Below are 24,943 nucleotides of genomic sequence, written 5' to 3' on the forward strand. Positions count from 1 at the left end.
AGGAAGAAGAAAAGAAAACAAGAGTACTTTTGAGTTTTGACGGGATGCACTTTTTATTATATTCTGTATAACCGACATACTGTTAGTTAAGTAATCCAAAATGTAACTAACTAATGATAAAACAAAATTTCATAATTCAAAACTTGTTCTTATTATTTTATTTTGCATTTTCACTTGTAACTAATATGAATCATATTTGGTTTTAGTAGTTATGTTTATTTGACCAAAAAATTATGTTTATATATCATGTTTTCAAAAGAATTGTGTTTGGTTCTTCTCCCCGTTAAGGCTCCGATTCATCGGAGTTCCTTTCAGCGCCGCTTCAGTTTCGCCGGAGGAAGACAGTTTTCATGTCTTGACGCGTGTCTATTGGTTGCAGGGTAACCGAACAACGTGGTGGATGGTGCAAGCTTTTTTCTTCAACGGGTTCTCTCTCTTTGGGTTTGGGCTCAAAGTTTCTGTAAATGTTGGGCTTTGTGTTGGGCCTTTGCTAAGTTTCGTCCGACCCGTAGTTTGGGCTTTGTTTCTGTTTTGTTGGGCTTGATCCTGTTGGATCTTGTACCTTTAATAAAATACCAGAGGAAAAAAAAATATCATGTTTTCAATATAAACATTATCACATGTAACTATTTTCATGTTAAGTAATTGCAAAATATTTAAAATGGGCCAAGAAAACCAAATAATACTAAAATGGGCCATAAAACAAATAACATAATGTGAGTTTTTGTTTTTGTTTTTGTTTTGGTTTGGTATCAGAATAGAATACACAATTACACATCATCATATCTAGTGATTACGTGTTGGCTTTTTCGGTCACAGTTCCTATCCTAACACCCATTTATCGTCGTCTCCTTCGTTCCGACCTTTTGTCTCTCTCTTTAGACCTGTTAGTTAATCCATGGCTTCACTTAGTTGTTACTAGTTGTGTTTGTCTTCTGTGTGATAGTAAGTATCTGTAATAACTCGTATTTGATTTAAGGAATGGCTACTTTGAACCCTTTTGATCTGTTGGATGACGATGCTGAGGATCCGAGCCAGCTCGCCGTCTCCATCGCTGCTGATAAGTCCAGGAAGCCTGCACCTGTCTCAGGCTTGCCTGCTAAGTCAACTCCTCCGTCTTCGAAGCAGCCTCCTCCTTCTCAAGCTGGTCTCAGATCCACTTTACTCTATTCTTCTGTTTGGATTTTTTTTTTGTATTTGGTATCTGATTGTTTTGTATGTTGTTCTTGTTCTTAATTAGTGAGAGAGGCTAGGAGTGATGCTCCACGTGGCGGTGGTGGTGGATTTAGCCGTGGTCGTGGTGGTTACAACCGTGGAGGTAACAATGGATATTCAGGGGGATACAGTAAGCCCTCTGAGGAAGGAGACGTTTCAAAGCCTTCTTATGAGAGACGTGGTGGTGGTGGTGTAGGTCCTCCGCGTGGTGGTAGACGTGGTGAAGCTGGTGAAGGTGAACGTCCTCGAAGGGCATTTGAGCGTCGTAGTGGAACTGGCAGAGGGTCTGTCTCTCTGTCTGTCTTACTCTTATTCTATTGCATATTATCATCAATCTCATAAAGCTTAAGTTTATGTTATGGTTATAGGGGTGACTTCAAACGTGAAGGAGCTGGTCGTGGAAACTGGGGAACACCAGGAGAAGAAGTTCTTGCTGTGTATGCATTTTGTCATTGATTGCTTGTTTTTAAGTGAAAATGATTGTGAATTTGGACTAAAAAGAAGCTCTTTGTCTCTTTTAGCGAGACTGAAGAAGTAGCAGCTGGGGTTGAAAACGAGAAGGATGTTGTGGAGAAGCCTGCTGATGATGATGCTAACAAGGAGAACACTACTGAAGTTGAGGAGCAGAAAGAGCCTGAGGTTAAGGTAATTAGAGGAATTAAGAGAGATGTTAGGTTGTTATTTACAGTTACACCACTAGGTATTGTTAATAGGACATGGAACACAACTTATATACTTGTCTTGGCTTTTTATTCGTATTGATTGCTTACTGGTTTGTGTTTTGGTAGGAAATGACTCTGGATGAGTATGAGAAAATACTCGAGGAGAAGAGAAAGGCACTTCAATCTCAGAACACCTCTGAGAGGAAAGTTGATACCAAAGTGTTTGAATCAATGCAACAACTCTCAAACAAGAAGAAGTCTAACGATGAAATCTTCATCAAGTTGGTAAAGACATATTACTTCCCTGTCTTGTTTCTTCGTTGTCGATGTTATGGATTGTATTAAGAAACGAAAGAGATTCGTATTGATAAAGAAAGATCGTAACAAACTAGAGAGTATCTTAGGGTCTCTCTCTCCCTTTACAACTTTATGATCAAATCTCTTGATGCCTCTCCAATACAATACTCACTCATATAAATAGAAAAGGTTCCTACGCAGCCAACACATCACGTGGGATGTTTAACAAGATCTCCAGCTCACCATCTTTATTCCTTATTCCTCATAACCGCATACTCAAGTGGTCCTCTGCGCCACGTCACAGCTCTCCGTTGTCGTCTTCTGCTGACTCCCTTTCTTCCTTCTCGTATACTCATATAGCAAGGGAGGTCGTAACGCTTCATATCTAACATTACCCCCCTCTGCAAAATTGACCTTGTCCTCAAGGTCAAACTCTGGAAACTGTCCCTGAATCACTTTCTTCCATTCCCAAGAGCTCTCATAATCTGGTAATCCCTTCCACTGAATCAACAACTCGTCTTGGCCTGATACAGGACTCACTCTCGACCCCAACACCTTCTCTGGCTGAGCTACCAGCACTCCCTCTGCTGTAAGTAAAGGAGGCAGTGGAGAGATCGTGTTATCATCTCCAATAGCCTTCTTAAGTTGTGACACATGAAAAGTAGGATGTATCTTCGCATCCTCCGGTAACTTGAGCCGATAAGCAACCTTGCCCACTCGTGCAATTACCTCATATGGACCGTAAAACCGGGCTGATAGCTTCTCATTGGCACGCCTTGCGAGAGACTGTTGTCTGTAAGGACGGAGCTTGAGATACACCATATCCCCAAGCTCAAACTCTACCTCTCTGCGATGTCCATCGACTTGCTTCTTCATTACTTGTTGTGCATGACTGATGTGCTCGCGAATCAAACTCAGCATGTTATCCCTCTCAATCAACTTACTCTCCAAGTCAGCGTTGGAAGTGGACCCTTGTTCGTATTTGAGGATGAACGGGGGGTCACGACCGTAGACTGCCTTGAACGGGGTCATCTTGATAGCTGAGTGGAACGACGAGTTATAACATAGCTCTGCCCACGGTAAGTACCTTGACCAAGCCTTTGGTTTGTCACTCGTATAACAGCGAAGATACGTCTCAAGTCCTCGGTTAGTTACCTCAGTTTGGCCGTCAGATTGTGGGTGATAGGCTGTGCTCATACACAGGGATGTGCCTGCCAGTCTAAACATTTCCTTCCAAAACTGGCTGGTGAAACCTTATCTCTGTCTGAGACAATGGTTTTAGGAAAACCGTGCAGCTTCACTACCTCTTGAACAAACACAAGGGCCACTTCAGTTGCTGTGAACGGATGTCGCAGTTTGATGAAATGGGCATATTTCGAGAGACGATCTATGACCACTAGGATCGCGTTGAACCCCTCTGACTTTGGTAACCCTTCTACGAAGTCCATGGCTATATCCTCCCATATTGCCACTGGAATTTCCAATGGTTGTAGCAGTCCCCCTGGTGCCAGAGTCGAGTACTTGTGGCGCTGGCAAATGGAGCAAGCAGCTACGTACTTCCTTATATCACTCATCATTCCTGTCCAGTAGAACATGTCCCCTATCTTCTTCTGTGTACGTTGTACACCTCCATGACCCCCCATGAGCCCATCATGGAGTTCTCTCAGTATCACCCCAATCAATGAAGAAGTTCTGGGTAAAACAATTCTCCCTTTTCTCAACAACCTTCCCTGGATCACCTCATAGTCCTTGTGATCTCCTACATGAGCTAGCACTTCCTCGCGTAACTGCTGGAGAGCAGGATCCAGAGCCAACTCTTTCTCGACGTCCTTAAGTTGAATGGCTGTCAGTATTGATAAAGCCATCAGCTCCGTAGAAACCCCACGCCGTGACAAGGCGTCGGCAGCTTTGTTCTCCAAACCAGGTTTGTAATGAATATCAAAGTCAAACCCTAGGAGTTTCGTCAACCACCGTTGATACTCCAAGTTAATCTCCCTCTGCTCCAACAAAAATTTGAGGCTCTTCTGGTCTGTTCGAACGATGAACTTCCTCCCCAAAAGATAGTGCCTCCATTTCTGTATTGCGAATACAATGGCCATGAGTTCACGCTCGTAGACTGACTTGAGCTGCTGCCTTTCTGATAACGCTTGGCTATAGAACGCTATTGGCCGTTGATTTTGCATAAGGACCGCGCCCAGCCCTCTACCCGAGGCGTCTGACTCCAACACAAACTGCTCCTGAAAATCAGGCAAAGCGAGGACTGGAACAGTTGTCATAGCCTCCTTGAGTCTTGTGAAAGCTTCATTTGCTGTAGCACTCCATCCAAACTTGTCCTTCTTGAGTAACTCAGTAAGAGGTCTTGCAATCAAGCCATAGTCCTTGACAAACTTTCGGTAATAGCCTGTGAGACCCAGGAAGCCCCTCAAATCTTTAACGCTTCGAGGTACTGGCCATTCTGTCATCGCCACTATCTTCTTCTTATCTGCTGCGACCCCATTCTCTGAAATAATATGCCCCAGATACTCTATGCTCGTACTTCCAAACTCACATTTCTTCATGTTTGCATAGAGCTGATGTTGCTGCAACTTCTCTAACACCAACTTCACATGTAACGTGTGTTCTTGAGGACTCTTACTGAAGATCAGTATGTCGTCGAAGAATACCAACACGAACTTACGGAGATAGGGACGGAATATCTCGTTCATGAGGGATTGAAAGGTGGCTGGTGCGTTAGATAATCCAAACGGCATTACGAGGAATTCGTAATGCCCATCGTGTGTACGAAACGCCGTCTTGGGTATGTCCTCTGCCTTGACCCGTATCTGATGATACCCCGAACGTAGGTCAAGCTTGGAAAACACCACAGCTCCTCGTAACTCATCCAGTAGCTGGTCTATCATGGGTATTGGGTAGCTATCAAGCACCGTCACCTTGTTGAGAGCGCGGTAATCAACACAGAACCGCCAACTTCCATCCTTCTTCTTGACCAAGAGAACCGGACTTGAGAAAGGACTAATGCTTTCCTGTATAATCCCTGCCTTCAACATCACCGCTACTTGCCTCTCTATCTCCTCCTTCTGCACGTGAGGGTAACGAAATGGTCTTACGCTTACTGGATTGCTTCCTTGAGTGAGAGTGATAGCGTGTTCTCTCCCTCTGGACGGAGGCAACCCTTTTGGTTCAGCAAACACTTGCTCAAACCGAGTCAGTAACTTCTGCATAGCCACTGGTGCTCCTTGTTTACCCTTCTCCTCCGGGAGTAAAGCCCTACACTCAACAACTACACTTACTTCAGTTTGTGCCAACAACTTTCTCATCGCTTTGAATGTCACCTCGGAACTACAAAGATCCGGGACTCCTTGAAGCGTAATCAACTTCCCTTCCATGGGAATTTTCAGGATCTGCAGCTTCCAATTAACTCTCATTTCTCCCAACGTCTCGAGCCATTGGATGCCCAGTATGATGTCCACATTGTTGAGTTCGAGAGCCAGGAAGTCCGACGTAACGGAATATCCTTGCATCGACAATGTGACATTCCTACAAATCCCACCTCCTCTGACCGGCCTCCCCGATCCCGTTATAACCCCAAAGCTTTGCGTTTCTTCAGCCACGAGCCCCAACTCTCTCATCAGACGGGAGTCGATGAAATTGTGGGTGGCTCCACTGTCGATGAGCACAATAGCTTGAACCTCTTGAATCGACCCTCGGAGTTTGATCGTCTTAGGTGATGAGATACCCATCATCGATCGCGAGGATAAGGCTGCACACTCCGCAAATTCCATCGCCTCCTCCTCATTCTTCTCTTCTTCCACCTCCTGATCCTTCTCATCGACCTCCTCTTCTTGGACAACCAGCACCATCAGTTCTTTATTTGGGCAGTCTCTTCTGGCATGCGATTTCTCGCCGCATTGGAAACACAAGCCTTCCGCTTTATATCGCGCATACTCCGCCGGCGATAGTCGACGGAACGGCGCCCTGTTCCTCCCGTTGAAATTTGAGTTCTGGTTCGCCGGCTTCTTCTCCGCGACCGTGTTTTTCTCCTGCCCTTGATAGGTCTTGGGCCGTTGATTGTTCTGAGGCCCAGACCCACTACTCAGATTCGGCCCACTACGTGTCGAAAAGGAAGACGACACCGTTTGACTACCTCCTTTAACTCCCTTTCCGGTTTGCGTCCCCGGTGAAGGATCGCCGTAGTTAACCCACTCCTCCACAAGTTTTGCCACACTCATCATTTTCCTCAAACTCCGAGGTTCCATCAACTTCACCCCCGCCTTGATTTGCGGCTTTAACCCTATCATAAACGCCGTTTCTAGCACCGTATCAGAGAGCTCTGGCGCGTTTGACGCCAGCGAGATGAAGTCTTTGATATACTCCCTCACCGTGCCCTCCTGCTTCAACGTCATCAGCCGTTCTCGAGCGGTGGTCTCGTGGTTAGTCGAGAACTGCTCCAAAACCCGGTATTTCATCTGATCCCAACTCAAAAAAGGATTTCGGTCTCGTTCCCAACGGTACCACATCAACGCCTCCCCATCGAAGCACATCCTCACCACTCGCAACTTCCGCTCTTCTGAGAACTCTCCAAGTTCAAAATATTGCTCAACACGGAGGACCCAGCTTTCTGCGTTTTCTCCGTCGAAGATCGGAATCTTCAGCTTTCTCGGCAGATCATCGGGTCCTAACTCGTTCTGCTGCCACTGGTGATCAAGATGGTTCCGTGAGTGGTTACGTCCGTCATACTCCACCTCACGTCGACCCTCACCGACCCGTGTAACAGACTCTGATCGAACCCCCGATGTTCCGGCGCGAAAGAGACCGCTACCCTCCTCCTCGGTTGCGATCTGCTTTCCCGAACGTTGCATCGGTGGCGAGATCTCTTCCTCCATATGACTCTGCAGCGTTGCTTGGAACAACGCCGCAAACTCCTTCTTCCTCGTCTCCTCGGTCTCATCCAAACGCTTCTCCAAACGTTCCATCACGCTCATCCGACTTCGGATCTCCATCACACTCTCCTTGAGATCCTCCATCGAACGTTCCACCACCCCAATCTTGTTCATCTCTTCTCTCAATCCATCTAACGTCGCATCAATCTCCGCTTTCTTCCCAGGCGCCATCGGGTCCAGTAAAGAAATGGCTCTGATACCAAGTTGTTATGGATTGTATTAAGAAACGAAAGAGATTCGTATTGATAAAGAAAGATCGTAACAAACTAGAGAGTATCTTAGGGTCTCTCTCTCCCTTTACAACTTTATGATCAAATCTCTTGATGCCTCTCCAATACAATACTCGCTCATATAAATAGAAAAGGTTCCTACGCAGCCAACACATCACGTGGGATGTTTAACAAGATCTCCAGCTCACCATCTTTATTCCTTATTCCTCATAACCGCATACTCAAGTGGTCCTCTGCGCCACGTCACAGCTCTCCGTTGTCGTCTTCTGCTGACTCCCTTTCTTCCTTCTCGTATACTCATATAGCAAGGGAGGTCGTAACGCTTCATATCTAACAGTCGACTGGAAGCAGTCTTAACCTTGATTTTTGATCTATTTCTCAGGGTTCAGACAAGGACAAACGCAAAGATGACAAAGAAGAGAAGGCTAAGAAGGTTTTACACTGTTGTCAGAATCAAACAGTTTGTAGAAGTCAGTAAGTTTGCTTATGGATGTGTTTTGTAATTTACAGGCTGTGAGCATTAATGAGTTTCTGAAACCAGCGGAGGGTGAGAACTACTACCGAGGAGGTCGTGGTGGCCGTGGACGAGGTGGTCGTGTTTCAAGTGGTGGTGGATTTAGTGGTAACCGTAGTGAAGCTGCGCCTGCCATTGCGGATACTGCTCAGTTCCCATCTCTTGGGGGCAAGTAAAGAGATCCATCCATGAACACACGTCTGAAACACACACTCATGCGGGAGTTTCATGCGAGAGTCGTACTGTTTGCATGTATGTTGTCAGTTGTAAATTTTTAGTTGTCTGTCAGTTTTTAGATTTTCTGCAAACTTATGCCTGACCGTTTTTTTTTCCTTTTTTTAATTACTTTTGAAACATTACTCGCTTTTAGTTTACCACTTCTTTGTCGTTGTTTTGTTGTTTATGAAAACTTGTTTTAGACAGCCAAGTCTAATGTTATCGGTTTTGAGTCTTCTTTGAGTTCACTCTGTCATCTCTTTCCTCATGTTCATAGTTCTGTAATAGACAAATATTAAAAAGATTCAATAGTTTATTTTCTATTAACAGTTGTGTGATTTAAGATTCTCCCGATGGTATGTGTTTTGTGTGTAAAGTATATTTACCAAAAACATTGTGAAACAAGACGTTCCCTTGATGTTTTGTAGGAACCGATTAGTTTGTCCTGTTACGTCATAAACCCAGAGAAATGCTTTCTCGCTTCAACATTCATCAGCCATGGAAAGTTCGATTCTTTTCTCGTTCCACTGGAAACCCAGATGCCATTTTGGTGGGATCATGTTCCTCTTCCTCTCTTCCATCGCCAGAGCCATCGACTAAACCTTCTTCTGATCAAAACCAGATCTTCCCGTTGAACAAGCTTATTGCAAGACATGTACGTTCTGGAGATATAGACGGAGCTCTCAGAGTGTTCCACGGAATGAGAGCTAAGAACACCGTCACATGGAATTCTCTTCTCGTTGGGTTTTGTAAAGATCCAAGTAGAATTAAGGAAGCACACCAGCTGTTCGACGAAATCCCTGAACCAGATACTTTCTCCTACAACATCATGCTAACTTGCCACGTTCGCAATGGAAACTTCGAGAAAGCTCAGAGCTTCTTCGACCAGGCTCCGTTCAAGGACGCTGCGTCATGGAACACGATGATCACAGGGTACGCACGAAGAAAGGAAATGGAAAAAGCGCGGGAACTGTTCTACGCCATGACTGAGAAGAACGAGGTTTCTTGGAATGCAATGATCTCTGGTTACGTAGAGAGTGGGGATTTGGAAACGGCGTCACGTTTCTTCAAAGCGGCTCCCGTTAGAGGCGTGGTGGCGTGGACGGCGATGATCACAGGGTACATGAAGGCCAAGAAGGTTGAATTAGCTGAGGCTGTGTTCAAAGACATGACAGTGGATAAAAACCTCGTAACTTGGAACGCTATGATCTCTGGTTACGTCGAAAACTCTCGCGCGGAGGATGGATTGAAGCTTTTTAAAGCAATGCTAGAGGAAGGCGCTAGGCCTAACTCGTCTGGACTGAGCAGCGTTCTGCTCGGATGCAGCGAGTTATCGGCCTTACGGTTTGGGAGGCAAGTTCATCAGATAGTGTGCAAATCATCTACACTGTGTAATGACATTACCGCGTTGACGTCTCTGGTAAGCATGTACTGCAAATGTGGAGAGCTTGGTGATGCTTGGAAGCTCTTTCAGGGGATGAAGATGAGAGACGTTGTGGCGTGGAACGCGATGATCTCCGGGTACGCACAGCACGGGAAAGCTGAGAAGGCTTTGTCTTTGTTCCGTGAGATGAGGGTTAACAAGACCAGACCGGATTGGATAACGTTTGTTGCTGTTTTGCTGGCTTGTAACCATGCTGGGATGGTGGATACTGGCGTAGAGTATTTCGATTCCATGGTGAGAGATTACAGGGTGGAACCAAGGCCTGATCACTACACTTGTATGGTTGATCTTTTGGGCCGAGCTGGGAAGCTGGAGGAGGCGTTGGAGCTGATAAGATCAATGCCGTTTAAGCCGCACGCTGCTGTCTTTGGGACGCTCTTGGGGGCTTGTAGGGTGCACAAGAACGTGGACTTGGGTGAACTCGCAGCTGAGAAACTACTTGAGCTTGACCCGAGTAACGCAGCCGGGTATGTACAGCTTGCGAATATATACGCTTCGAGAAACCGTTGGGAAGACGTTGCAAGGGTTCGCAAGAGAATGAAGCAGAGCAACGTTGTGAAGGCACCTGGTTATAGCTGGATCGAGATTCGAAACAAGGTTCACCATTTCAGATCAAGCGATAGGATTCACCCGGAGCTAGACTCAATACACAAGAAGCTGAAGGAGATGGAGAAGAAGATGAGACTAGCTGGATACAAACCGGAGCTAGAGTTTGCTTTACACGACGTAGAGGAAGAGCAGAAGGAGAGGCTCTTGTTATGGCATAGCGAGAAGTTAGCTGTTGCTTATGGGTGTTTAAAACTCCCTGAGGGGTCACGGATACAAGTGTTCAAGAACCTGAGGATCTGCGGTGATTGTCATAAAGCAATCGAATTTATGTCGGAGATAGAGAGACGAGAGATTGTAGTGAGAGACACGACAAGGTTTCACCATTTCAAAGATGGGTCTTGCTCTTGTGGCGGTTACTGGTAAAAAAATAAAAGACAAGAGATTTGACTCTGGACAGGTCAAATCTGATGTGAGGACAGTATTTAAATACGTTAGTGTGTGAATAAAGTTTCCACCTTTGACTTGACAAAGTTGCGTTAAGGAAGGAAGGATGCGCAGATCGGCGAGCGGCTCAAGAGTTTCTGATCAATCACCATCTCCGTCTCCGCCTCGATCTCAGAGTGTTGCAACTATGGAAGATGATGTGGAGCTGCTGTTGCCAAGGTACGACCCGAGTTCTCAACCGGGGAAGAGAGAGAAGTCACGGTTGAGATCTGCAGAAAACGTCATCCATTTCATTCCTCTCCTTCTTCTGCTCTGTGTTGTAATCCTCTGGCTCTTTTCTCATTCAGGTAAACCGAGAATTTGGAAAGAAAAACTAATCGTGGTTGGTTAATGATTTCATCCATAGATTCAGAAATTGATTCAGTCATTTCATTAAATTTTGCGAAACTTAGTATATCTGGTTTTAATTTGATCATATAGTCGCAATACTAAACCAGTGATGGACCTGGAATTTGTCAGCAGCTTGAAGGAGTTGATTTGAGTGGAAGAAGACAATTGTTTACATGGGAATAAAACATCTTTTTACTGCAAGACTTCGATGAGATGGGGCCAGCCAGTCGAATGATTTTTCTGTACCCACACACATATTCATAGGGTATTGTCTGAGTGAAATTTCTGTTTGAGATTACTATTTATATAGTCCTTGATTTTTATTCTTTTCCAACAAACTTTATTTAGTCCTTGGCTAAACAGCACTGTTATGTAATAAAATGTGAAATTTCAAGTATGTAAAACTATGTCAACAACACAACTCAATTAACAAAAAGAAAACAAAATTACTTATTGATGATAATCTAGTAATCACTAATCACTGGTCGAACAAAAGATCAAACTTCAACTTAATCTACCTTATTTTAATGACAAAGGTCGAGATTAATGCAAATAGGATATCCTAAAATAAAATCGGGATCTGTCTGATAAAAATAATAATTTGGAATACAAAACAAATCCAAGAAACTTACGAGCATGTACAGTGACTTGGGAAAAATAAAAACACAATGCTCGCTCATTGACTTGTTCTGTCTCTCAATTTAAACTCAATGAATCAGTATCCTTCCAAGCAAATCTTCTTCGATTTTCGCATCCTTCAGGTTGGTCTCGATCTCAAATCAAATCGTGATGGCTTGATAAACCTAATTGTTTCTGTTATTCTGTAGTAAGAGTTAGGATCCAACCGTCAAGTTCTTAGATCGATAATCGAAACTTTACTTCTGTTTTGATTTCTCTGTTAGATTGATGTTTAGGAAACGTAACATAGTTCTGATTTGATTAAGGTTTATACTTGTTGAACTTTGAAAACGTCGTGGTTGGTGGTACGTAGATAAAGTCTTTAACATTTCGGTCAACTGTGCATGATCTCTGGACCAAAACCTTGTTTCAGTTTCTGTTTTTGTAATAATCGCTAAAAGAGTCGTTGTCTTGTATGGATTGCTAAAAGTTTTGAGCTTTCATTGTTAACAGGCACATTCTCTAGAAGCACAACATCGACTCAGTTTTAACCTTTAAGCTGTCCCAACAGCGTTTTGAAGCTTGAGAAGGTTCGTATGCGCCTTTGGGAACCATGATTGAAGTAAAGCGACCTGGTTCTTCCACAAGGATCACCACAACACTCCTTGACTCCTTGATGATTCTCTTCAGAAACAAACACATCTTACTCCCAATCTTCGCCTTCATAGCCATCCCTCTCTCGGCCTTGCATCTCTCCTTAACTCTCACCTCCTTTCGTCTCAAAAACCATGTCTTCCGCTTAGAAGCCCTAGCCAACGTTGTCCACACGCGGTTCGAAGCTAGACAGATATGGGAAGAGTCTAGACAAGACGCTGTCTCTCTTCTACGTCTCAAGTCCCGGTACTTCGTCCCATCCTTCATCCTCTCCTGTATCGTCTCCATAGCCGTCATCACATCAACTTCCTTCTCACACCAGGGCCTGAACCCATCTCTGAAATCTTCATTTGCTTCGGTGAAGTCCTCGTGGATGCGAGTAACAGCGACTTCCATTGTAGTCTACGGTCTGCTCTTCCTCTACTCACCGGTTCCCATGTTTCTGTCAGCTATCTTCGGTTACACACCCACACTGCGTCACCTCATCACATTTCTCAGTTTAGGTATTGAGGTATACATTATTGCTATAACAGGGCTTGGGCTTGTGGTCTCTGTGGTAGAAGAAAGATACGGTTTTGACGCGGTTAAGGAAGGAACGGGGTTGATGAAAGGGAGGAGGATAACGGGGTTGGCTTTGGCGGGTGTGTTTGTGTTTCTATCGAGTTGGATTGGTCATGGGATGGAGAAGCTGGCGAAGGAGCTGGATGTAGACTCGAGCTCGGGGTCGTGGTGGAGGTCTGTGGTTCTGTCCGGTGGGTGGGATGGGTGGAAACTGGTGTGTATGTATGGGGCAGAGGTGGTGCTGAGTTATGTTGTAGTCACTGTTTTTTACTGTGAGTGTAGGAAACGTCATGGGAACAGTGATTCAGATGTTGCTGATGAAGAGGGTCTTGCTATTTAAGTTTAGCTGCAACACTTTTCTTCTTTTTGTTAATTCTCTTGTGAATTTGTGATATACATTTTTGTTTTCCCAAATCTGATTTATTCATTGCATTTTATAAGCAAAAAAGTTGGAAGGTTCTTTGGATTTTGTTAGTGTCATCTGCAATTCTGCATAATAGAATCAAATGATCTATTCAGTTCCTAATGTCTATTCTCTAGTTCATCCTGAGAAAAAAAAGAATCAAGAGTTATAGCAAAGCTTTTTACCCGCATTGGCTTCTTGCTTCTCCCAATCTCTCTGTCACTGTCCTCATACTGTTGGTTGCACTCATTTTGAGAGCTCGTACCATGACAATCCTTAGATGCAGAGACATTCAACACTCAAAGAGTGATGCTCTGATCCTTTGAAGTAAAGACACGTTTGCTTGTAATAGCCAAGGAAATACATGTGGCTTCTTGCTTCTCCAATTTCTCTGTCACTGTCCTCATACTGTTGGTTGAACTCAGTTTGAGAGCTCGTACCATTACCATCCTTAGATGCAGAGACATTCAACACTCAAAGAGTGATGCTCTGATCCTTTGAAGTAAAGACACGTTTGCTTGTAATGGCGAAGGAAATACATGTGGCAGGAATAAGTACTGATATGACATTCAAACATGAGTTCCAAATCATTGTACTGCCGTGACAACTATAGTCTGAAACTCTACCCTTCTTTACTTGTTTAAAATTACATTTGAGTCCTCTCTGCAATTAAACAAACTTAAAACGTTACTAAATTTGCATGTCATGCAAGGTGCGGTGTGGACTGGAGTAAAAAGAAGTAAAATTCAAGTTACTATTTTACTTTACATTTGTAATATTAGTGTATTGTTTGGTCTACTGCGTCAGCAACCACCGAAGGATGCAATTGCGTTTGCTGCTGCTGCTTAAGGACCCTTTGTGTTCTAAGGGTTTCATGAACTGAATGGAAGAAGTCGTGCTTCAGAGCATCCTCCGCGCTGATTCGTAGCCTTGGGTTAACGGTCACACACTTATCAACAAGGTCTAGGAGCGACCGTGGAATCGTGTCTAGGAAGTCTCTGCGTTTTGTGTTGAGTTCGCACCATTTTCTCAACTCCATCCCTTTCAAGTACCTTGATTCATATAATTCCTGGAAAAGAAATAAACACACAAAATTTCATATCTCATCATCTCTTGCGATCGTCATCTATATATACAGTGTATCAAATAACGTAATACAAACGTTTAAGATTTTATCAGGATGTGAGACTGCGATTGAAGCATAGAACGCAAAATGAATCCAAATGAATAAAACAGAACATGTGTATAGCCATATCGACCTTCTCTTTCTCTAGACTTATTAATAAGACGACTTAATTGCGCAATCTTGAGGACAAGTTTCTCTAAAATTAAGAGCAGAACATGTTTATAGCCATATTGACCTTCTCTTTCTCTAGACTTAAGAGCAGAGCATGGTATAGATGAAAAAGTGTAGAAGGGTGATAAGATGCGGTTATTACCTCAGGGAAAGAAGATTCACGGTTGTGCAGCTTGGCAACTTCCCATAATTCTTCACTGCCTCGTAGTTTTGCAATATCCTTTATGTTCCTGAGAATTACGAGGGCTTTGTAAGAAGGCTAGAAAGTAAAAAAAATGAATGGAATGAAGTGATAGCAAATTCAGTCAAGAATAAATATTAACTGTTCAGGGTCACCAGTGAAAGGTGCTCTTCCCATCATTAGATATAACAAAGTTACTCCTGCAGACCACACGTCTATCTTAGGTCCTTGGTGCAACGATCTTAAGCAAACCTGCACAAGCCAATTCAGCCAAGAATAGACCCAAAGAATTAGCTTACCCATCTTAGATGTTCGAATGAGTAGCTCAGGCCTGCATTTTTAGTTCTCAGCGCCCAATATTCATATATGGTATTAACTAGCAACTTAAAAGCCTGAACCCACTTGCATTCTTCGACATATAAGCAAAGCTTTAGCGGAAGTCAGAGATAGTAACAGTTAACGTACCTCTGGAGCACGGAAGCCTTTGGTTCCTGAGCAAGGACCGTCTTTCTTTTTAATTACATCCCCTAGTAAAGTCAGCAATTTTTTATTACGGTTTAAATTAATCTAATCAAAACGAGAGTTAACGATTACACAAGAAATATACCTGCTTCAGGCCTACCGTTAGAGCGCAGCGGCATTGGGGTCAGATAAACAAGCCCATCATCTTTCTCTGGAAGAGCAGCGACACGTTTTCTCATAGACGTAGGAGCTTTGGATGATACGTCATGGTTTGGAACTGGACCAGACATTGTCTCCTGCAGAAAGTTTAAAAGCTCTTTCCGTCCATGGCATGGCAAAGGCTCTCTCTTCTTTTCACCTGAAGGGTGGTTCCTTGTGCTGGTCACATCTTTGGCTGAAGTTAAGCCAGATCCTTCTCCCCCTTGGCTGTTGAATCTCTCCCATCTGCTCATGTCATTCCGAGATCTTATCTTTCCCGCTGCTTTCTTCAGGCTATTGGGCGCTAGAGTTTTCTGAGAAGATTTGTTGGTCACTCGGTTTGTTGTTTCAGGAGCGTTAATCAATGTCTGATGCCTCTTGCTGACAGTTGGGAGAGCTGTAGCAGCTTTTGATTTATCTACAAAACATATAAGAGCTAGCTTTAGTTTCCATTTGTTTGCATAATTAAAGACAAATGCATGAGGGGAGAAGTTTACCGGCTCTCCTGTGCTTCTGGTGTAAATCCTGATGAAGCCACAAACGAAAATGAGATTAATATCAGAGGGTGGGATCATAAAAAAATGTTTGCGTTAGCCAAGCTTTTCAGTGTCTCTGTTGGACACTAACCTCAGTATCAATTGAACAGGTTGGTAACCTCAAATTATATTATATGAAACACTAACCAATAGCTGTTGCTAGAAAGTATTGATAAGAGAAGGGTGACATCGAATTGCTTACCATGGCGAGGTTAAAGTCAATGAGATAACCTTCTCTGCTCTTCCTAGAGAAAAGGAAGTTGCCTGGCTTAACATCCCTGTGAACAACACCCTTCACATTTGCAGAATAAAAACAATAGAATCCGTTAGTAGAGTGATTTAAAAATGAATGCTCAAACATTTAGTCCTAAATCTTCATTACCTGCTTATGAAGACTTGACAGAGCTTTGAACATGCAGTAGCCGTACAGCTGTAGCTGATACACATCTATTTCTCTTTTCAAAAGATCAGGTCTGTCATGTTCAACGTGTTCAAGGATAATGCAATCGGAATCCCCGTTCTTGAGACAGCCTTCATATTTTATTATAAAGTTTTTCCCCCTATGTGAACAAACATTTAGGCAATTTCAGATATTGTTAAAAAAATAAAGGAGGATCATAACCAGATCATACTTAGTTACTTACCCGAAACGTTCGAGCGTTCTGATTTCATTATTAATATAGTGTTTTTGAGCACCGGCATGTGGATCTGTGTAAATAATACATAAGACAAGTTTTCAAACCAAAAACAAAGTGCTACAATGACAAAATCTAGCAATATATCATTATGTTCACATACATTTAATGGCGAACTCTTTTCCATCAGTTTTCCTCCTTGCCTTATAAACAATCCCGTAGCCACCTACAGTTCAGTTTAGCCAATAACCAACTAAGTTCTTTCAACTTTGAACAGAAGAGGACTATAGATGACATAGTCAGGAAATATTTACCTGAGCCTTCTTCCTCTATAACAGTGTAAGAATCAAAATCTGGAAATGTGTTCTGCTTTGCCTGATCCTAAACAACAAATATGGAGCTATTAATATAGTGCATTATGCTAAAAGTCTGTTGCAGAAGTATTCTATAGAAAAGTGGATTTGCAAAGGCCTAACTCTAGATGAAAGAGACATGTCTACCCAGGGCCGGCTCAAAGATATATTGGGCCTATGGGCAAATTATTTTTTAATACATATATTTATAGATAAATTTAATATTTATGGGCCCTTATCTTTAATTTTTTTTAAAAGTGGGCCCTTTTACTAGTGCTATTTATACGAAAAATGTTTGGGCCCCGGGGCCCACGCCCCTTTGCCCCTATGGCTAAGCCGCCCCTGTGTCTACCTTCTGGTCTTTAGGTTGAATGTAGTTCAGATTCTGTTTTGCCTTCTGAGTAGCTTTACTTTTCCTGGTGTATTTTTTCTCAGGAGAACAGCTATGTCCTTTGCTGTTTCCAGACGATTTGCATAGATCCTGAGCTTTATGTACTAAATAACTATCTTGGTTAACTGTTATAGCCGAAGGCTTCAAAGGCATCTCTTTGACAGGGGTAGTAAAGATCTCTACAGCTTGGTCCTCTTGCTTTAATGGGTTACAACTCAAGGCAAGCTTATCTTCAGTATCCTCCACAATGTACACTGATCTTAACTCATTTTCCGATGGCATGGGTTCAGACTGCACATTGGGAGTTTGTATCTCCCCCTCAGGTAACAAATCCTCGTTGTTATCCTCATCTTCTTCTTCGATTAAACTTAGGTTGTCAACAATTTGAAAATCTTCAATCTCAAGTTGGTTACCATATCCAACCTCTCCAGGAAATGGCGAATCTGGCTTGATCTCCTCCAAGCAATGCATAGGATCAACATCCACTGGAACATTGGTGAACATCTCGCAACCACTAGACCAAGGACTTTGGTCAAATGCCAGTAGTTCTCCACCTAAACTTATAAGCGAAGCTTGGGTTTCAAAAGCTTTAAGAGTCTCAAGCATGGAACCATTCACAATAGTTGTAATCTCATTAGCTCTGTAACTCGCCTAGCAACAAAAAAATTCAATCAATCACACATAAATCAATCAATCCTTCATTTATGAAATTGAATTATACAGTGCGTCCTTAATCTTTAACTAAGAGATTACTTACATTGATTTCATTATTACGGCTTCGTTTTGGCAACGGCATGAGCTGTAGCTCCTCTTGTTCCTCGTTTTCTGAGTGTTAATTCAATGTTAAACCCAAAGCAAAGCTGAGTATTACTATGTAAGTTTGACTAAAATGAAAATTTACCTCTCATATGCTTACGCTTGGGCGACATCGAATCCGTAAAACGCGAAATCTTCTTACACAGATCGTGCATACCCAGACTAGACGCGAAACTAGCCGGATCGGAGAGAAACTCGCACGAGAGAGTCACGAATGCGCCATCTTCGGTGAGGGAGATAGGGGAGTTAGGGATCGAGCAAAGAAACTTGACGAGCTCAGGAGAAGCTCGCAAGTGTGTACACCGTGAAGAAAGATGCGCAACGGATTCGGAGTGGCCAAGGTGGAGTAGGTGACGGCATAACTCCGAGGCTTGTTGGTGGTAAAGATGCTCGTCGCCGTCTGAATTGGTGAGTCCGAGAGCTATAAGCTCTCTTCCGGCGGCTGTTGAGCTTCCGAGTCGACTCGGGTCTTCGGACATTGTCAAGTGATGTGAATCTGTGGGGGAAGGGAGAGAGAGAGATAGGGATTTGAGAATTTGAGAATTTGGGGGAAATGGAGAAAGGGCGGGATGATGGCACGTGCGGAGCCTGTGACGTTGTTTTTGAGTCTTTTGTACCTTGAAATGTTCCCGCTCTGACCGCTCATTTTATCTTTTGAATGGGCGCTCATCTTTGTATTCGCTGAAATACGGACTTATGAGAATCAGGCCCATTACAAATACGTTTTTGTGGGGCACTCATGTTTTCGGCTAAATTAAACATTTTTTGGTGGTGAAAATCTTAACTAAAAAATTAGGCCCAAAGATATGATCAATTATAATAAGAGACCATTTTCTCCTATTTTCTTATTTTTTCCCCTTAATTTTGGTAAAACAATCTTACATATGTTCCCAAAAAAAATTCAGACAGATTCCTTGACAGTTGTAGTTTCTGTTAAAAAATTAGATTGCCATTTTTGCGATTTACGGGATAGTTAAATATGATTTCACCTAGTGATGGAGCCATAGAAATTGTTGACCGGGATCAATTTAATTTATAACAAAATTTTAATTACATATAAATTTTAATTAAACTTATTATAATAGATCAGTCAAACAATATAATTTTTGAAAATACTACAATAATTTTACTATATAGATATATCCAAATAGTTACTTACAAAATAGTTAGTATTCTTAATCATTAAAGAATAAATAGTGTCTAAAATGATTTTTTAGATTAAATTTGTGATTAGAATGATTAAAATAGAAATGTTATGAAGATTAAAAGACAAAATGTACGTGTAAAATAATTTGTACTTAAATTATTTTTATCGGAATTAGAGATTGGACAGCTGTAAAATAAATATGGACTGTTAAGATAAAAAAAATTATTACATACTACTTAGTTAGATAATGGTTAAGACTTATGGTTATCCCATACTGTTTTGTTTGTACAACAGTCCATATTTATGACATTACACACTAGATTATAACTAAGTAGTGAGTACTCGTGAGAGACAAACAATACAGTATGGGATAACAAAGCATTATGGTCCTTTATCCTTTTTCTACTAGATTATATTTTGTAATGATATCACGGGATATATACCTTGACAACTTATACTAATAGTCTTAAGTCTTAACACACACAAAAAAGGAATGTTGACAACCTACTAGATTATATGGCTCCGACTGGTGACCTTTTCGGGAACACTAAGAACGAATAGGAATAAAATTGCAGGAATGAAAAGGAATGTTGGTTCCTTATCAAATTTAACAAGGAATGCTTTTGTTCTATAATTCTCTACAAAAAAGGGAATGGAGAGGAACAAAAAGGAAAAATTATTCCTTGTAAATGGTGATTTTTTTTGGGAATGATAAGGAATTCAGTGTTCCCCTCCGTTCCTTGGTCACCATTCGAAGCCTTAGTATATCAGGCTAGCAAACATCATTTATGACATTTATGACATTACTGCTTAGAGCATCTCCAACCCCACTCCATATTTTACTCCAAAATTGGGAAAATGGAGTGGGAAATGGAGTGATGAACAAAAAATAAAAGCATTACTCTATAAATGGAGTAATCCTTTTATTTTTTGTTCATTACTCCATTTCCCACTCCATTTTCTCAATTTTGGAGTAAAATATGGAGTGGGGTTGGAGATGCCCTTAGAATAAATAGGCTTGTTGTTCTCTGATTTTTGCTTCTCTGTAACCTAACCTCCCATGTATGGCTGGTTTGTCGGTCGGAGACTATATTCCCGATGCCCTTTGGGGTTGATAAAATAATATTTTTTACGTTTTATATGATGTTTTGGTTTAGTACATAAAGATTACAAAAATATATTATTTTAAAATATATTTAAAAAAAGAAAAAATTAAAATCATTCAACCAATTATAAAAAGACGGTAAAAATTTATTGGTTGAACAATTTCCAATAAATTTAAATTTAACATTTCTTAAAACATCATACTACCCTGTTCTTAAATATAAGATGTTTAGTAAAAAACACACATATAAAAAAAATTATTTTTGTCTAAAAAATATCATTAAAACTATAAAATAATTGTATTTAACCATTACAAAATAGATTATTAAATTTGATTGGTTACACATCTTTTAATAAAGTAAAAGTTACCTAGAAAGTTGAAAACATCTTATATATTGAAACATCAAATTTTTTGAAACATCAAATTTTTTTGAAACATCTTATATAGGAACAAAGAGAATATATTTTAAAAACAACATAAACTTTCTAAAATATCATATAATTTGAAACTGAGGGAATATATTTTAATTTTAAGAAAACATCATTTATGACATTTCGAATAACTTAGATGGCCCCTTAATAACCAACCCGTGAATAGAATTGGTGGTTCACTAAAAAAGATATAAAGAATAAATAAAGGCATTATAACTATAAATATCCATATTTTCATGTATATTGATTATTCTATCTGTACCAACAAAGAGATTTCACTTTGGAATTTTCCTCTTTTATTTCATGTATGTGGAGGAAAATAAATCAGCATCTCATACTTATCCATCGACTGATATGTGTCATACAAAATTTCCAACGGTCCAACAATTTAAAACAAATAATCCGTAAGTTATATATCACCAACAGCACAAAAGAACATTTCACTTTTCTCTCACACTCTTCTATCTCACATATCTCTCTCTATATATCACTTTACGTAAACGGTAAACCACACTATTCAACACACATAACCATGGCCTCTTCACAAGCCCTCTTTTTGGTGACATTGTCTATGGTTTTAGTTTCTTTTTCATTAGCTCAGTCCCCCATGATGGCTCCTTCTGGCTCAATGTCCATGCCACCAATGCCTAGCGGCGGCTCTCCGATGCCAATGACGACTCCACCTCCTATGCCGATGATGACTCCACCTCCTATGCCCATGGCTCCACCACCAATGCCCATGGCTCCATCACCTATGACGCCAATGAGTCCATCAACTACTCCTATGGGCCCAAGCCCCGCATCAGTCCCGACATGGCTTCCCCACCGATGCCGGCAATGGAATCTGCTCCTTCTCCGGGACCCATGCCACCAATGGCCTCCCCGGATTCAGGAGCTTTCAATGTAAGAAACGACGTTGTAGCATTTTCTTTCGTTGTGGCAGCTCATTTGCTCCTCGTTTGAGATTATGTTGCATTGGTCAGCTTCGTTTTCTTGTAATTTACTTTTATTTTTTCGAGCCAATAGTTTTCATCGTTTTATCATGTTTACCTTTGATATGTACGATTCAGACATCTGCTTGCTTAATAAATTTATCGTTGATGTATGTGATAAAAATTCATATTTCTATCCTATTAAGTGTCACTGACCAAGTTTGCCAATTCTTAGTCATAAGTCATAACTCATATCATGACATAAACATTAACACAATATTAGCAATACATCTCTCGTTCTAAGTCGATGATATCAATATGTATGATTACAATTTCTCAAGAAGAAAGACAATAGAGAGATAAACGTTTATATATCTATTTTATACACTCGACGTAATTGTTTTAACGAAATATTAATTAAAAAAAAAATCCTTTCTAGAAATCAAAGAAAAAGCTAAAATTGCAAGCTGTGTCATGGGTAAGATTAGAATCGCATATCCGTAAAGAACAAGATGTCGTGATCTTGGATTTTTCAATAGAATCATTATTAATTTTATTATGTATCCATTACATTTATTTCATAAAAGGATCCATGTATACGATTTGAATTTTAAGAAAAATGTGAGAAAGTTCAAATTTAAAAGTTGAAAATGAGAATGGAAGAATATGACTGGGGTGGTGAATAATGGTAGGAAATAGGGATAAGTCCTGTGACCCAAGAGGACAACAAAAAGTAAGGGACGTGCACATGATTGCCCTTTCAAGAAAAATATACTTGTGTTTACCGGATACGGTTAATTGTCAAATTCACTTTATTTTTTATCACCAATCAAAATACCATATATAATTAACAGAAAAAAATATTGATTTAAAAAAAAAAGCTAGAAAAAAAAATGACGCCGTTAAAGCTGACATTAGAATTTAGAATTTAGGGTTCATAGTGTTTAGAGTTTAGGATTTTAGAGATTTTAGAGTTTTAAGATTTTAGAATTTTAACATCATTGACAATTACACGTATTGACAATAGGAAAACACAGTGCTGATCTGGGCAAGACCCATGAGCCCTTCGTTCCAAAATTTTTGGAGGTTCTTACATAAGTGTAAGTCTCTAAATTTTGAAAAAAAAAAATTTAAAAGCTTTAAAAAAATTTTATGGCCTTCGAATTTTCAGATCCAGCGCTTGGAAAACATTACTAATTTACTAAACTTGAGACATTTTTTTTTATTACGGAATAATATGTACATTTTTGTTTAACAGTACGAAGTTCTGTGCTTTTGGGTTAGTGCAGAGAAGAGCTACTAAATTTTGTTCATAAGAGAACGGATACACAAATATATAAATTACATGTTTTCTTGACATCGTATTAAACGTTCTCTAGATTTATATGGTTAATGTGAATATAAATGATTTATGCCTAATCATGATTACAAATGTTATATAGTGAGAAGAGGTGTATTGATTTTTCTAATAAACATCGTGATATAAACTAAAAAAAACTACTTAACTACATCAAAATTAAATTCATGAAAATAGAACTGTGAAGTTTCCGTGACGGTGGACACATCAGTATATGTTCTTCGAGACCAACTAAACGATGTTACTCTTTCATAGAGGCAACCAGGTAATAAACCATTTGAAACAGAGAAAGGTTCCCAACTCTTGGAGTAAGTACAAACATTAGGGAATGGAGTACATGGAGTGATAAGGAGACAAGCGGTGCTATCCCCAATCTAATCTCGTTTTTCCCCGTTTGTTAACAAATAAGGGTCACATATTTTTAAATAAAAAGTCTAAAATACCTTTTTATTTTAAAAAAGTCTAAAATACCTTATGAGTATATTTTCGAGATAAATTATAAAAAATTATTTTTTTTTAAACGCTGATTTATTATGATCTTACAATTATGATATAGGAAAAATTACATAGACGATTCGAAAACCGACAATACTACCTTCCTTATGAAGACCTACGCCTAACTGCATCACCTGAACCGTCCTATGAAGATCCATGTTTGGCCAGATTTACTTGCACCATTTTGAAGATTCCTTGCAAGCCTTTCCTCTGTAGTCTGCATAATTGTTTAATAAACCGCTCTCTCTGGGACTTGAAACCTGGATTTCCTGTAATCTGCAATAAATTGCATAGTCTGGAATTTGAACCCCAGACCTGGGTGTAGAAACATTTAAACCTTAACCAATAGGGTACGGTGCTTACAAAAAAAAATTACTTATAATACTATTTTAAAGGCATGGGTATTGATAGGGTCCCAACTCCAAGGGTATTACATAAAGAATAAGAGTCATAAAAGGATGCAAGGGAGGTCACTTCAGTTGCCACGGTAGAATCTCTCGAGCTCTTCTCTAAGACCATCTCCAATGTATTCCTTTATTTCTATCTTTTTAAATAGAGTAACTCTAAAATAGAGATGTGTTTCTCTCTAATGTATTCCTCTATTTTTATCTCTAAAAAAGAATATTCTCAAAAGATTTTGTTTTTCTACAACAAGTATCTTTTATTTATGAAAGTTGAAAATCAACCCTATTTAGTTTTATTTTATAAAATTTTCATATAACTATAACTTTGTTTAAATTAAAGTTTCATTATAAGATTGTTCGGTAAAGAAAAAGTGTGATTTTATTTTTTATAAAAACTGTATTTTCCTATAAAATAATTGTTTTTGTTATCATTATAAAAGTTTAAAATTGAAAGACTGTTTTGAAAATAAAAAAGTATACTTTTAAAATAGAGATTACTATTTTTTTCTCTATTTATAGCATCCGGAGGTGAATATAGCAATGGGTTGGAGATGTTCTAAGCTCTATAATACCTAACAATGATGATTTTTTAATGGATCAATTGTAAAAATGAGCAAGTGTTTTATACACACTAAAACAATCTCACTTCTCTTACTTCTCAAAAGATAAATCCAAATTACAAGACTCTCTCGTGTGAATTAAACCGAAGATTTTAGACATGTGATGCCACTCTCTTTGTACAGCTCTTAGGTACATGAATGCTATGGAAGTTTGGACCCTTTGGGACAGTTGCATGTCTTTTTCTCCCCTGAAGCAACAGCACAAACAGAAGGTTTGTTGTTGATGATTGCAGCTTCCTTAGATTCTCCGTTCATCAGCGAGGTTTCCTCCATGGTTACGACTCTTTTACTTGCAGCCACTTGCTTCTTTGTACCTGATGCAACCCTGAGGAAATGCACACTATTGTAAGTTACATGCCAAGTAAAAGCAACTGTTCTTGACAAGTCAGAACATGTTTGAGCTCTTTTATGATAAAGCAGATTCTCTACCTCTTGGAATTCACCAA

The 24,943-nt window shown here is 40.4% G+C and overlaps 5 protein-coding genes and 1 pseudogene across 9 annotated transcripts; 4 read left to right on the forward strand and 2 right to left on the reverse strand.

Moving 5' to 3' along the window:
• Nucleotides 1-603: 603 nt before the first annotated feature.
• Nucleotides 604-8,322, forward strand: LOC125593883 (RGG repeats nuclear RNA binding protein A-like). 3 transcript variants are annotated; one of them, XM_048770249.1, is made up of 8 exons: nucleotides 604-1,147; nucleotides 1,241-1,318; nucleotides 1,412-1,499; nucleotides 1,584-1,652; nucleotides 1,737-1,860; nucleotides 2,004-2,162; nucleotides 7,727-7,777; nucleotides 7,855-8,322. In XM_048770249.1, the coding sequence occupies exons 1-8, from the start codon at nucleotides 982-984 to the stop codon at nucleotides 8,032-8,034; spliced, it is 915 nt and encodes a 304-aa protein (XP_048626206.1). In that variant the 5' UTR covers nucleotides 604-981; the 3' UTR covers nucleotides 8,035-8,322. The 3 variants fall into 3 exon arrangements, with proteins under 3 accessions (XP_048626206.1, XP_048626205.1, XP_048626204.1); XM_048770248.1 differs by having other exon boundaries at nucleotides 635-886; nucleotides 980-1,147; nucleotides 1,241-1,499; XM_048770247.1 differs by having other exon boundaries at nucleotides 639-1,147; nucleotides 1,241-1,499.
• Nucleotides 8,323-8,536: 214 nt separating this feature from the next.
• On the forward strand, nucleotides 8,537-10,490 carry LOC125593882 (pentatricopeptide repeat-containing protein At4g16835, mitochondrial). The gene has a single exon (XM_048770246.1). The coding sequence runs from the start codon at nucleotides 8,544-8,546 to the stop codon at nucleotides 10,488-10,490; it is 1,947 nt and encodes a 648-aa protein (XP_048626203.1). The 5' UTR covers nucleotides 8,537-8,543.
• Nucleotides 10,491-10,617: 127 nt separating this feature from the next.
• On the forward strand, nucleotides 10,618-11,298 carry LOC125593884. 3 transcript variants are annotated; one of them, XM_048770250.1, is made up of 2 exons: nucleotides 10,618-10,858; nucleotides 10,992-11,298. In XM_048770250.1, exons 1-2 carry the CDS (start codon nucleotides 10,618-10,620, stop codon nucleotides 11,009-11,011), a joined length of 261 nt encoding a protein of 86 aa, XP_048626207.1. In that variant the 3' UTR covers nucleotides 11,012-11,298. The 3 variants fall into 3 exon arrangements, with proteins under 3 accessions (XP_048626207.1, XP_048626208.1, XP_048626209.1); XM_048770251.1 differs by having other exon boundaries at nucleotides 11,031-11,298; XM_048770252.1 differs by having other exon boundaries at nucleotides 11,034-11,298.
• Nucleotides 11,299-11,497: 199 nt separating this feature from the next.
• LOC106425349 lies at nucleotides 11,498-13,200 on the forward strand. Its single transcript, XM_013866084.3, has 2 exons — nucleotides 11,498-11,662; nucleotides 12,033-13,200. Exon 2 carries the CDS (start codon nucleotides 12,133-12,135, stop codon nucleotides 13,072-13,074), a length of 942 nt encoding a protein of 313 aa, XP_013721538.2. The 5' UTR covers nucleotides 11,498-11,662; nucleotides 12,033-12,132; the 3' UTR covers nucleotides 13,075-13,200.
• Nucleotides 13,201-13,747: 547 nt separating this feature from the next.
• LOC106437400 (probable serine/threonine-protein kinase cdc7) lies at nucleotides 13,748-18,625 on the reverse strand. The gene is made up of 14 exons (XM_048770245.1): nucleotides 18,092-18,625; nucleotides 17,948-18,015; nucleotides 17,152-17,841; nucleotides 16,761-16,821; nucleotides 16,610-16,672; nucleotides 16,456-16,519; nucleotides 16,194-16,371; nucleotides 16,014-16,103; nucleotides 15,773-15,800; nucleotides 15,223-15,693; nucleotides 15,081-15,142; nucleotides 14,758-14,867; nucleotides 14,577-14,664; nucleotides 13,748-14,206 (listed from the first exon to the last, which is right to left on the reverse strand). Exons 1-14 carry the CDS (start codon nucleotides 18,483-18,485, stop codon nucleotides 13,916-13,918), a joined length of 2,658 nt encoding a protein of 885 aa, XP_048626202.1. The 5' UTR covers nucleotides 18,486-18,625; the 3' UTR covers nucleotides 13,748-13,915.
• Nucleotides 18,626-21,222: 2,597 nt separating this feature from the next.
• Nucleotides 21,223-21,857, reverse strand: LOC111215026 (annotated as a pseudogene).
• Nucleotides 21,858-24,943: the final 3,086 nt, after the last annotated feature.

Source organism: Brassica napus (assembly GCF_020379485.1).
Source record: "Brassica napus cultivar Da-Ae chromosome A1 unlocalized genomic scaffold, Da-Ae chrA01_Random_2, whole genome shotgun sequence".
NCBI lineage: Eukaryota > Viridiplantae > Streptophyta > Magnoliopsida > Brassicales > Brassicaceae > Brassica > Brassica napus.

Bases quoted from the DNA above. Each gene is read 5' to 3' on its own strand.
- LOC125593882 (XM_048770246.1), top strand. From the start codon at position 8,544: ATGCTTTCTCGCTTCAACATTCATCAGCCATGGAAAGTTCGATTCTTT.
- LOC106425349 (XM_013866084.3), top strand. From the start codon at position 12,133: ATGATTGAAGTAAAGCGACCTGGTTCTTCCACAAGGATCACCACAACA.
- LOC106437400 (XM_048770245.1), bottom strand. From the start codon at position 18,485: ATGTCCGAAGACCCGAGTCGACTCGGAAGCTCAACAGCCGCCGGAAGA. The intron at 16,673-16,760 runs GTAAATATTTCC...ACTGAACTGTAG, and splicing joins TATAGAGGAAGAAGGCTCAG to GTGGCTACGGGATTGTTTAT. The intron at 16,520-16,609 runs GTATGTGAACAT...TTATTTACACAG, and splicing joins AAAAGAGTTCGCCATTAAAT to ATCCACATGCCGGTGCTCAA.
- LOC125593883 (XM_048770248.1), top strand. From the start codon at position 982: ATGGCTACTTTGAACCCTTTTGATCTGTTGGATGACGATGCTGAGGAT. The intron at 1,148-1,240 runs GTCTCAGATCCA...GTTCTTAATTAG, and splicing joins GCCTCCTCCTTCTCAAGCTG to TGAGAGAGGCTAGGAGTGAT. The intron at 1,500-1,583 runs GTCTGTCTCTCT...TTATGGTTATAG, and splicing joins CGTAGTGGAACTGGCAGAGG to GGGTGACTTCAAACGTGAAG.
- LOC125593884 (XM_048770250.1), top strand. From the start codon at position 10,618: ATGCGCAGATCGGCGAGCGGCTCAAGAGTTTCTGATCAATCACCATCT. The intron at 10,859-10,991 runs GTAAACCGAGAA...TTGATCATATAG, and splicing joins CTGGCTCTTTTCTCATTCAG to TCGCAATACTAAACCAGTGA.